Source organism: Centrocercus urophasianus, unplaced genomic scaffold (genome assembly GCF_019232065.1).
Source record: "Centrocercus urophasianus isolate 14NV4802_14NV808 unplaced genomic scaffold, USGS_Curo_1.0 seq_15, whole genome shotgun sequence".
Taxonomy (NCBI): domain Eukaryota; kingdom Metazoa; phylum Chordata; class Aves; order Galliformes; family Phasianidae; genus Centrocercus; species Centrocercus urophasianus.
Genome location: NW_024884697.1, coordinates 33808935 through 33822295, shown reverse-complemented (window position 1 = coordinate 33822295; position 13361 = coordinate 33808935). Strand labels below are relative to the sequence as shown.

The window sequence follows — 13361 nt, the reverse complement described above, 5'->3', positions numbered from 1 at the left end:
GTGCAGGCAAGTCATTATTCTTCTCAAATATTTCTCCTCTTTCATCACACTAGCACAAGTCACAACCACCAAGAAAATTAGGAGTAAGCAGTTCATTTCTGCTGTACAGTTTTAAAGAAAAGTTACCTGAAACACATCTCATCCAAACAGCTGCAGCTTTGTTAAGTCACACAACTGTAGTGGTAACGAGAGCCTACTTTCTGAGATGGAAATATTTACACACAGTGGAACCACACCGCTGTTACTCAATTTACAGCATTTAATTTAGAGGACATTTGCACGGCGCTTCACTTCTCCCTGGAAGTTTTGTTAGGTTCTGGAGAAGAAGTAGGCTTATGTACAAACAAAAGGCAGCAGGTACTAAGAGAACTTAAATTGCTGCAGGACAGAATTACGCCTTCTAACTGCAAGTAACATTTTATTATCTTACCATCTTCTGAAGGCTGGAGTATATCCCAGTTCAGCAGAGCTCCCACCCATTTGTTTTTGTCTGCTGTATGTATACTATCATGCAACTGCACTAAGATGGATGGGATTATTTGTTTATACGTCATGTTCTCTATTGCCTCATGACCTTTTAGAAACAGTTCCTGGAAATTTAGAACTACAGTTGTTGTCAAAAATTTTATTTTTCTTTAATTTAAAAGGAAAACAAACAAGAAAATGGCACACAACTCAGTAAAACGCTTATAAAAATCCAGGGCCATACACAAGTCTCTTTTTCATATCAAGAACTTCATTTTTTTTCTTTTTTCCAAAGTACAGAGTGATCAGCAACATTTTAGTTACACTTCCGATAAAAATAGAAGTAGTAATCAGTAAAAAAAATTCCAGCATAATAAGGATCTGTTGAGCAGCTCACAAGACCCTGCAGAAGAAAAATAAAAGAGATTCATACGGGATCTTCTCCTTTCAGCTCAAATGATATTTGTCTCTTGTGTTCCCATTTGAAAAAGGCTTACCGGTGTGGCTACGCGGAAATAGTAAGCGCTGTCATACAGCCTAGCGACTGGGAGAGTCCAAATATGCTGACGTCCCTAGATGATAAGTGAGAGAGAGATTAGATAACCTGATTTCACATGGAACTGTTGAGAAGAATAGGCTCTGGAAACATTTCATTGATAAATGCAGTGCAAAATAATTACGATAACGAGACTTGATAGCCGCAGGCAGAGCATTTAAAGACAAAGTGCTGACTTTAAACCTTGCAAATCTGGGTTTCCTCTGATCAGCTCTGCATAGGATCTGACAGACATCTGGCTCCCTGCAGCTCTCAGCTGGCTCTGAGTAACTGTATAACTCTAGTTTTCCAAGCAAATCCCACAACAAGTAGGGATTGTCCCTGATGTGCCGCGTGGCCCAAAAGCTTTCAAGCATAACAGCAACAAATGGCAACTCTGCTGATTTTGAAACAGCAACATTAGCAGTCCTTGGAAGGCAGTGAAAATTCCTACACATATGCTAAAGATATGAGCAGCACTTCTACTCGGTGTTTCAAAAAAGTCTGAAGGGAAGATTTCACTTTTCTTTTGATTCCAGTGTCCTGCCAAGTATAACTGAAATAACAGATTTTGTATCTGAATTTTTTATGCTACACAATAAAATTCAATCTTCACCTCTTGTTGACCTGGTGACCCATTTAGGTATGCCTGTGATAACTCATTTCTTCAGTTTCAAGTGTTTCCTTCATCTTTCCCTTCTTTCTGACACATTCTCTGTTGGAGATGGTGTGTTCACATGATAAGACTTATATTTATATTGCCTGGAGTCTAAATGATTGCCATCCTGCCCTTTGGTAGGTAATAAGCCTTCCAGTCCTTAGAAAAATCCTCTTGACAAATATTATCCAACCAGGCAGCATTTCTATTCCAAGTCACATCAAACTTAATGCACACTGCTGCTGGAGGCTAGTTAGCTTTAGTCTTTTGATGTAGATTTCAGGTTGACACAGAAAATCACTTTGACCACTTTTGGCAGTAAGCTTCAAGGATATTTCTGCACGGGAAAACTCTCTGGGACTGACTTAATTTCAAGAACTATTAGAATTGCAGCTGATAGATCAAAACTTGGACAACTTATTTACTTCAGTCTGATGACTTTGCCGCAGTTGCAGAGAAGCCTGTAACTTTTTGTGAAGACGTTTTAAAAGTTTATCAGAAAGTCAACTTAAGGACAAATGTATCCCAAATGCTCTGATATGTTAAAGTGCAAAAAAAGTAATTTAAAACTAATTAAGAACTTATTGTGAATGGTTCCATGAATCAGAAATCTAGAAGATCTCGTCTTAGCAGAGGTTTCTTCTACTCCGTTTAGGAGAAGTGTTACTATCCTTGCTTCAGCCTTTCCCACTGTTTTAGCCAGAATAAACATTTCCAAGCTAAGTGGACAAATCTGAGAACCCGGTCACATGGAAGAGTCCTATACTTCCAGAGAACTGGAGGGGAGTTTAGGGTCTTCATTAATTTACTGGACACAATCGAAAGTTTGCAAGATCATCTCTCCTGGGAAAAGTTAAGATGTTTTAACTTTTATTCCCATCAACCAAGAGAATGACAGAAAACTTTTCTTGCTTTTTCACTGAATAATTTTCCCTAGAGGGGTTTGCTGGTAAACTCCTATTTGCACAGAATAAAGGGAAATACTAACAATATTTTTTTAGTGAATTCAAAGCTTAAAAATCGTACTTCACTGCCCATATGACGATAATGGAAAAGTACAGAAGACGAGAGGTTACACAACTCTCCTAATGTCCTGGGTGAAAAGTACTCTTAACTATCTCTGGAGTTGAGTTAGACAGACAAGCAAGTGAAGATAAGAAAGCAAATAAAATATTTAAGCACTGTATGGTTTCATTAGCCAAAACCATCAGAAAACTGAATACTTTTTTTCTACATGAAGCTCAATTTTATATTCAGTATGGCACAGTACCTCCATGAAAGAGATGAAAAAACGACCATGTGGTGGGCAGCATGTATAGTTGATTCCTGTAAGCCAGAGTATTGTTTAAAGAATTTAAAGAACATTACCTGTGTGGTTTCTTGGAAATTTTTCACACTGTTTCGCCTTGAAGAATAATAGGAGCAATAATTTCCAAATGTGATTTTGCAGAGAAATATAATTAATGGTTCTGTTGTGCTTCAAGAAAGAGAAAAACAAGGATCTACCTCATCACTCTTAAATAGAGAAATCATGAATATAATACAATATAATCACAGGTAAACATTCCAAAGAATTCAATTCTGGAGAAATAAAGCAAAGGACCTTACTTCATTGGTTCATACAAAGGAACCTGAGCCACCAACCTCTAAACTTGTCCCATTCCCCCCCAAGCAGGGTGGAAGCTTTGTATTTGGAAACCTGGGTGGTCTTTGCAGCTGTTAAGATAAATTTAGACATGTACACTGAACTTCCTCAAACTTCAAGCACATTCATACCAGAAGCTATTGTATACGAGTTTTTGTACAAATTAATGGTTACAACATGCTTGAATTGCATGTCTTACGTCATCCACAGGCATCACATGCCTATGTCAAAGAGTGTTCTGGCACCTAAACACAACAGCAGATAATTTTATAAAAAACAAACATAAAAAAGCCTTAAGATGGGGATCTATATAAATGTATATAAATATAAATTCCATTTGTCCCTGTACACATGCAGATATATCATGAAAAGAAGTAAAAGTGTCCTTGTCTGGGTCTACAGTGTTAAACAGAATTTCATTCATAATTCTTCAAGAGCAAAGACCCTATAGCCGTATCTTCTCCAAACTATCCCTAGAGATTGCACAGCATTTCCTATCTTACCAGATGCATCCAGAGCAAAGGTACTCTGGAGATCCAAAGGAATACATATATGCAAATGGCTAGCGGCAAAATAAAAGCAGAAGGTGTGGAAAAGTTGGCATGACTATTTACAGTTTTTGCAGCGGGGAGCAATGATTTCACATACAGCATTCCCTGTGTCCTAAGGGACTGTCAGTATCATGTGTGAGTTTCATTTGATTTTACTCTGTGGGCATAAAAGTTTCCCAGATTTGTAGGTATTCCCAGTGTTTTACAGTACTGAGACACAGCAGTAATCTAGTAAACCACTCTTGTTTGGTTCTTGTTGGTTTTATGTTGTTCTTCAGTTTGTAGCTATTTTTATTGAAGGCACATACTGGAAAAACTCATCCCCAAATTCAAAAACCAATATCCAAAATAAATTCAGCAACTGTTTCAGTGAAACGCTGGGAATCGTGTATTAATCCCTACATGAGAGTGTTGTGTTATTAGTTTATAATGGCATACACCCAACAGACAGATGCTCAACTGTTGTATGAAACAAGCAGTTGCTTCAGGACTACCATTGTATTCCAAAATCAAAAAGGTGGGCCTAAGGGCCATACATGACTTTATAAAGCACTGTACTGAAGACAAGGGAATCATGAAGTGTCATCAAGCCATCCTTGGCAGCTGTTATGGCTATCAGTGACCTTTATCAGAGATGATCCCCAAAAGAAAGGATTTGTTACTATGGGAGAACATGGGAGAACATGATGAAGCCAGATTTATATTTGAAGTGAAAATAACTGCTTAGAGGTAAGTCTGCTACTTTTTCCTGCTATAAATCGTAATGTTACACATTGCCAAAGATTCCTGCGCAAGAATTCCCTTTTGCAGGTCTTAGCATAACAGGCAAAAAGACAGTCTTAGTCCCAAAAACCCTTCATGTTTAGAAAAGGTGTTCACATAAGTTTTTTTTGTATGTTCTTAATAATATTTCTCTACGTTTAAAACAAACAAACAAAAATAAGCTCAAATTCCTATGAATTCCAACCTGAAGATTACTGCATTTTAATACCTACATCAATGGATGAAATTGTCCTTAAACTGAGATTGGCACTGGGCCTGTGTTGCAGCAGAGGATCAACCCAAGAGCCTACAAGAAGGATTTGCCTGTGCATACATTTGTCCCACTTCTCTGAATATGGACAAATTAGTGCCACAACAGAAATAATGCAAGAATTACTGTCAGAAACAAAGTACTATCTCATAACATTATCATTATATTATCCTTAATTATACTTACTTGATTTCCAGTGAGATTTCTACATTTATGGGTGTGTACTTGCTAATGGGAATACTACAGCTGTAATTTCCAGACCTGAAAAAGATGACAGTGCACATCGGATTTCAAAACAGATGATATATTTGAAAACAAACAAACAAACAAACATGGAAATATATTTAAATTTGAAAAAGAAAAATTACTTAAAGGTAGGAAAAAATACACAGACACAAGAGGAAATAACAGCGAGAAGGAGCCAGCCAGACAGTCATGCCACCTTAATTGTATTCTATCCCAGTACAATGAAGCATAATAAAATAATTTACTTACCTGCACTGTAGATTTTTACTACAGTAGCGACTGTCAATTAGTTGCTGTGTTTCCAAAATCTGTACGGATCTGATCGTTGTATCAATCCCTGAAGATAGAAGGAAAATAATATTTTCTTCTTGTTTGTTTTTTGTTGGTTTATTTTTTCCAAAATCTTAGATAAAATCATAATAAAACTGCAGATAATGGAGCAGCAGCTATTCCCTTGCATGCAACTGCAGGAGTTGCTACAGGTCTAAATCAGCTTTGAGTAAAAAGACTTTGGTTGATTGCCTTTTACAGTTACAGGGGAAAAAAAAATGCTTGTTGCATTCTCAAAGACATATCCATGTACGTAATACTGCAATACTTTCTTTTGCACAGACAATGAAGGCTATTTTGATGAAAGTCCAAGTAGGATAGAAACACGGTGCACTGATTTCAGCTGGGATAGAGTGAATTTTCTTTCTTGTAGATCATAGAATCAGAATTGTTTGAGTTGGAAGGGACCTTCCAAGATCATTTAGTCCCACTCCCCCACAATGAGCAGGGACACCCACACCTAGATCAGGCTGCTCAGAGACTGGTCCAGCCTGACCTTGATCCCCCCTTAGATATTGAAAGGTCACTCTCAGATCTCTCAGAGCCTTTCTTCTCCAAGCTGAACAGCCCCAGCTCTCTCAGCCTCTCATAAGGAGGTGTTCCATCCCTTGGATCATTTCTGTGGCCCTCCTCTGGACACACTCCAACAGGTCCACATCTCTCCAGTACTGAGGACTCCACATCTGGACACAGTACTCCAGGTGAGGTCTCACCAGTGCAGAGTAGAGAGGGGAAGGATCACCTCCCTCAATCTGCTGATCGTGCTTCTTTTGATGCAGCCCAGGATACAGATCGCTTTCTGGGCTGCAAGGCCACATTCCTGGCTCTGCGATGGTATGGCGTTGTGCTTTGGATTTAGAATGAGAATTATTTAGAATAAGAATAATATTGATAATTCACTGATATTTTAGTTGATGTTGAGCAGTGCTTACACAGAGTCAAGGACACTTCAGCTTTTCCCGGTGCTCCGTCAGCAAGGATACTGCAGGAGGTACAATGAGCTGGGAGGGGACAGAACCAGGGCAGCTGACCCAAACTGGCCAAAGGGATGTTCCATACCATGTGGTATCATGCTGAACGAGATAACTGGAAGAAATCAGCTAGGAGGGCTGCTTCTGCTCAGAAAATAGCTGGCCATTGGTCAGTGATGATGATGAGCAACTACTCTGCGCATCACTTGTTTTGTATATTCAATCTTTACAATTATCGTCACCCTTCCCTTTCTATCTTATTTAATTCTATCTCAACCCACGAGTTTCACCTTTTTTCTGATTCTCTCCCCCATCCCACTTGGGGTAATCGAGCAAACAGCTGCACAGTGCTGAGTTGAAGCTGGGTTTAACTACAACAGTCCTCTCAGTGCCCCATGTTGGCAATAAGAAGAACTAAAAACAGCACTAGCAAGACTGATAACTTCATAATAACTACATCCTGAATTTGGCAGAAGTTTACAGCTCAATAAATGGGAACATGGAATAAAAACCTCTACCAAAAAAAATCACATTCTGGAATTAGCTCAACATCTTATGTATAAACAGATGTATATAAATTGAGTTTATGCATATGCACATATATGTAATATCTTTTTGGGTAACACAGAATGCAGTTAGATGTTTAGATCCTGGTAATTGAAAACACTAGTTTCTAGAGGAAAAAGGGACCTTCAAAGCACAGCTGGTGCACTGATTACCAGGAAAGATAAGGAAAGTGATCATCAGAGTGATTTTGCTCCTAGCCAGGATGGATCAAGTTCCCCTGCTTGCACAAACTTCCTGTGACACCTTGGGCCAGCACCTCTTAGTTATGGTGAGCTACAATGACATGGCTTTTCCGTGAGGCAGATTAGCCCTGTGGAGTGTTCAGGGCAAGAACCAGCACGCTGACACAGCTGCACAGCTTCTGCTTTCAGATCTGGCTTTGGAGTAACTGCACTGATCTGCATCCCACAAAGCTTACTTGCTCTGGATACATCTATAGCATCCATCAGTGTATGTGCATGATTAGGCAACAACTCAGACCCTATGCCAACCTACTTCAGCCTGTCTTGAGGTCCATAAACAGAAGGGAATGAATTGGTTTAATTCCACCAGGAAGACTGAGATTCACACTGCCAATAGGATGGGGAAAACCCAGGTGCGGATGCAGTGAGTGAGCTACACTCTGGCTCTTCCCTGAAGTACAGAGGTGCTCATATCTTACATGTGACAGCACGTAGAGGACACGTTTCTGCAGGTCCAAGCCTGTTTTCCACACTGAACTGTGAACACTGCAGAGGAAGTTGATGATTATAGGCTGACGTGTGAGTGTATCTACTCAACTTCCAACAAGCACATTTCCACATAGATGAACACTGAGCACGTTCATTCCAAAGAACTGGTGTGGAAGAACATTTCCCTGTGACACAGTGCCTCACTAAAATATGTATCACAGCAATGCCACAGAGGCCCTGCTTTGAGTTATGTAGCCACTGCAAACAACTTAGAAGGGGAATAATTTTTCCAAGATCGTCCCAATTGGAGCACATCCAAGCTACAAACAGAACCTGTGTTCTGTTAGTCGTATGACGACTCCAAGTGCCAACCTGCTTTAAGTTCATGTCAGTATACAGACATTTTATTGTGCAAGTATTCCCCAGTCTTTAATCAAACATTTTTACACAACCAAACAAGCAAACAAAATACCACTTGAAACAGAGCTTCCACATGACTAGAAAAGTCTAGAAAAGACTTCTGCTCATGTGGAATGACTGATGAAGGCAAAGATAAATCCCTTCAGCAACTGATGTTGACCTAGCATGCTGTAGGTCATCCAGGCCAACCTCAAAACATTTCCTTTACACTCTGTCATGTTTTTTTTCTGCCACAGTCATATGCTTAAGCATTTTGCTGTGTAGGAGTTAGCACTACCTATCACCTTACAAGATCTCAGCTCATGAAGAAAAAGTAACTTGTCATTTTACTGCATCTGAAGCCAAGTAGTAGATCTCATTGAAGAAGGCAGCCAGAATGTCTACGAAAACCTACTGAAGATGTAAGAATTGCAGTAAGAAAATTAAAGTCAACTGCAGATATTTAACAGATTCCTAAGCTCTAATTTTCTATAATGACCAGTAATAATTTTAACTTCTCCAAATTCCAGCAGTATAATTCCAACCCTAAAGGCAGCCTTTCAAATTTGTACAATTACACATTTCAACAGTTTTTTTTTTTTTAAAAAAAAAAAGGACTTACAATCAGTTCCAAGATCAGGTCTCCCATCAGCATTTCCTCCAAGCAGCACATCACATTTGTTTCCTGTGAGAGGAGTATTTACAAATTTCCTCCAAGTTAGCATTTCATAGTTATAACAATAAAATATGGATACAACTCCCCAAGACATTTTTGTCAATTATCTCATTTATAACCAACAGGAGAAACCTTTAAAATGCAAACCACCTCTTTAAGAAGAAGATATTTACAGACAAAGGATGTCTGTAGGTTACAAGAAACAGTTTTCTGAAATTCTGCAGGATATCTCAGATATTTCACCAAAAGGAAAAAAAAAGAATAGCCTAACAGAAAATATTTATCCCACACTGAGAATATCACAAATAATCATAATAAAAAGACAAAGTGAAAGGTAACATCCAGCACAAATCTGATCATAAAGCAACTCTTTCTTATTAGTGAGAAAATGTGGAAGTAGGCATCTGCTGTGCAGAGGTGAGCGAAGAATAACTTAGCTTTCTGAATCTGAGATGTAAGATGCTGAGGACTGACCCAAGACATGGTGCTTCAAACACAGAGGGATGTGTCATTTAACTAAAGAAACTAATATATAACTCTAACAATATCATCACCACGGTCATGATATGTCACCTCTGTAATTTCTAACACTGAATTAGGCTGGGAAATTTCAGTTGTTGAATTTTCTTTTGCTCTATTAATTTTCTCAGCACGCAGCACTTATCCAGAAAAGTGAACCTTAAAGTATTGTTCAAATAACCATTATAGAGTAGAATCTGAGGAGAGCAAAAGGCCCTTCAAGCCCATGGAAGATGGTTTAAATCTGCTCTTGTGCTTTTACACTAATTGCCAGCCAAACATCCGTCCTGAGAAATGTCACCAATAAATTGGCACTGAGAAATGTGGACCTTGCCTAAAATAATATGCTTCATCAAATACCATTTCATTTGGACAAAAAATGGAATCATGCATTAATAGAATACTGAAATACTCCATTTCCATGTTTTCCAAAGGAAACATGCTGATTTAGAGTGACTGTTTAGAACAGAAGTCCCTATTTCACTATATAAAAATCTGCTTTCAAAAATTACTGGTCAAAATGCATCATATCCATGAGACTGAAACAGAACAGCTGCATTTGACGCTACTGTTCATTTATTTATTCCAGATTTTGGCTTTTGTTTTATTTCTGTACTGGGAAATAACAACATCCAGAGATTTCCAGCATTTTTCTTTTTTGCTATGAGTCTGTGTTACTGCTGCTAGTTATTCTTTGCATCCATTTTCTATTTACCTGCTCCTCATACAGATTTGCCAGTTTCACCAACTTAGATGGCAAGTGCTGCATTTAGAAGTCATCTGCTATCTGGTGTGTTAGCAATGCACTGAATGTTCCCTCATGTTTGCATTTTCATTAACTGAAAACCATTCTGTAGGAAAACCAATTGGTAAAAGCAATAGATTATTCACTGAAAGAAAGATGTTTTCCCCACAGGTATAATACTTCAACTATGCAAGTGCTGGCAGGAATACTCATTACATACTCTGAATTACTAAATATTTAATATTATGATTTCTTGTCTGGCAGATTGTGGAAGAAGGCATTAAGTGGATACCAGAAAACTGTATAAAACTAGGAAGAAAACAGATTTTCTTAACTGAGATTTCAACAATTTAAACTGAGTCAATTGCCAGTACAGATTTTTTTTCATGTAGTAGAACTCCAGTTGCTAGTCCACTACATCAGGAACTACTGAAAAAACACTGTAGAGTTCAGTAAATGGCGATATGCTTCTGCTCTATCCCCTACAGCAACCCAGATGTTTTTCTCAAAGATCCATGTGGGGTAGGAAGTTCCACTTTTATTCACTGACAAATACAGAAATATGGACATGACCAGAATGAAATGATAACAACCTCACTGTCCAGACACAATTCACACAAACTTATCAAATAAATCTGGTATACTTTTTTACACAAATACACAAATGGGCAAGCAATGAGTATTACTGGAATGGAAGCAGTTGGTAGAAAGGCCCAGATGCCAAAGAGTATTCATTCTTTGCATTTCCACTCAAGCCAGCAGAAGTCAGAAAGTCTAAATCTTTCAGAGAATCCAGTTTTTATAAGAAATAAAGTATGAGGAAACAACGCCATATTAAGGTAGACTACACAAAGATGTCCTGAATTTTTGCTTAATAAATTTTGTCTTGCTTATGAATGCTTTCCTTTCTGGCTGAGCACTCATAACAGCTGCCTTCTCAACAAATTTGAGAAGTTAGAAAGTAGGATCTGCAATGGATGTGCTCAATAGTAGTCTTTACGCACAGAATTCAGAATTTCATATGGCAGAGCAAGAAAAGGTCTACTGAGCATGCACTCCTAAGTTAGCATGTAATTCAAATAGTTTTAGCTTTCCATGGAACAGACCTATCAGTTGATTATAAAATATCCACATTTTATCTTGATTATTCCCCATACTTAATGCTCAGCTTTTTCTTCTTTTTTGATTTTGCTTTTCATTTATTTTGGCTACAGCTACATTAAGCAGCTTGTTGGTTTTCCTTCTGTTTAGATTTCATATTGACATTCTTCTGTCTGGGGATAAATTCAGCTTCATTAAACTTGGGCAGCTCTGAAATCTTTCAGTAGCTTGTGTGCTGTGTTGATTTTTCACTGTTGGATCTACACTTAATGCTATATGGAGCATAAGACCTTGAGAATGTAATGCTTTGTGTTTATTCTTATCTTCTCTTTCCACCTAATATCAAAAGCAGCCAGCTGGGGATAGAAGGTTTTCATATTTCATTTTCATCTGTCTCCAGTTCCCTCATTTGTAAATGAGATTAACATCTTTTTAATTAATCAACACTCTTTCAGGTTTCAGACTAATACAAATCACTTAAATATATGACCTCTTGAAAGCGTTGTACTGAGCTATATCTGCCACAGGGCTTACTGTGGCATTAATCACAAGAATGGCAAAGACCACTAACATGCAGCTTGTCTGCAGACAACAGCACTTTGCAGTATAAAAAATGGCCACTGAGCAAACCTCACTGAAGCAATTCATGAGGCAAGAGTTTCACAGCAAGTGGCAATGTCTGTCCTTGTAGAAATTTGTGCTTCAGAGGCTGAACTGTGTCTGTCCCCAGTTTCACCTCAACACATCAATTGTGGTTGATGCAAGAATTTTTGCCAAGACCAAGAAAGAAGAAGTATGAATACTGAGTTTAGTAAGACTAACACTTACTTCTTCACATTAACAGTGTTAAGGTCTGCAATTGAGGAATACAGATTACAACTGGCACATAACTCTATGTATAAACTCTTTCTTATAAATGTCTTAAAAGTTGTGAGCAATGCACCTACTCGTATATTACACACATAATATCTGGCACACAATATCTGAAGGAGAATTCATTCCAATAAAAATAATTTATTTCATAGAGCTCTGCCTTCAAATAATATTCCCCTACTCGAAATCACTGCCTGAATGATCAGTTATAACTGGAAGTTTTATGTTTTCTGGCAGTTGAATTTCTGTTTCTGTCCACAGAACAGATGCAGTATGACCACACTGTGACACTATTAAGTGCTTTGGGTTTTGTTTTAAAACTGTACATTCACCCTTCACTATGCTCAATGAATTCCTGGCCAACTGTAGCCAAAGGTTAATTAAAGGGATTAGTGATCTTTCTGGTTCGCATCAAATCATTTACTGTGAATGGCCAGGAAGAACAGTGACATCTGACAAAACATTTTAGGACCCAGAACTCTTGAAGGTAACCAGGCCAGAGATTTCAAAAAATACTGACAGCAGTGATAACTAGTTCTATCAGCAGTTTTGAAACTCTCTGGAGTAGGCCCTATCTCACATAGCTTACTTTCAAATATTCCTGCTTCTTCCCTCATTCTCTTCCTATAATCTGTATTGAAATAGCAAATAACAGAAATTCACATTTCAACTTACGTGTCCTCTCTGAATTGGTTTCCTCATAACTTCGATATTTGACCATTGCTTGATGAATTGGACAACAATAAACCTTGTCACAAGGCAAAAGATCACAGAAGTTCACATCAGGAATCCCGTTGACGGTTTGTGTGCTCTGAGAAATTGTGCTTTCCTGTAACGCTAAAGAAAATACGACATAATTCTCACCAGTGCTACGTGTCTACTGGAATTTATAACAGCCTTTTATTTGCATGCAGATTGGCAAAGATACAGTACCTGCTGTAGTGGTGGAGGGAAAGAGTACAACGGAACTTGAGGTATTGCTGATGGGGAAAAAGAAAAACAATTCATTAAGAAATGGTCCTCACAGTTCTGGACCAAAACAGATTGGTCCGCAATCCAATATTAATTCTAGCACTTGTTCAACTACTTGCCTGGAAACAGGATGTTTCTCAAGATATTTGTCATGGATGCTAAGTACATAAAGGGTCGATATTGTCAAAGCACTGTAAAAAGAGAATTTTTCTGTTAATTCACATCAATCTTCTAAGTGACACAGTGGTAACACCTTGCCCAAATGCAGTAATGGAAGGGTTAACTAGCCAATTACTTCCCCTTTAGGAAGGGGGAAATCTCACTGAATTAAATATTTTTTAGATTAAGTACTTGCGTACAGATAAATTCAAAACAAACTATGGTTATTTTTTCCATTGCAAATA

General features: G+C 38.1%; 1 protein-coding gene across 2 annotated transcripts in view; it reads right to left on the bottom strand.

Annotated features, from left to right (window-relative positions):
• Positions 1-605: 605 nt before the first annotated feature.
• Positions 606-13361, bottom strand: part of MYRFL (myelin regulatory factor like) — a 42643-nt gene continuing 29887 nt past the window's right edge. For both annotated transcript variants that reach the window (XM_042816096.1, XM_042816097.1), the window contains exons 17-25: positions 13077-13148; positions 12919-12965; positions 12661-12822; positions 8694-8756; positions 5383-5470; positions 5074-5148; positions 3027-3135; positions 963-1037; positions 606-868 (exon numbers count right to left, since the gene is read on the bottom strand). In XM_042816096.1, coding sequence (XP_042672030.1) covers positions 782-868; positions 963-1037; positions 3027-3135; positions 5074-5148; positions 5383-5470; positions 8694-8756; positions 12661-12822; positions 12919-12965; positions 13077-13148 — 778 coding nt within the window. In that variant the 3' untranslated portion in view covers positions 606-781. The remainder of the gene's footprint in view (positions 869-962; positions 1038-3026; positions 3136-5073; positions 5149-5382; positions 5471-8693; positions 8757-12660; positions 12823-12918; positions 12966-13076; positions 13149-13361) is intronic.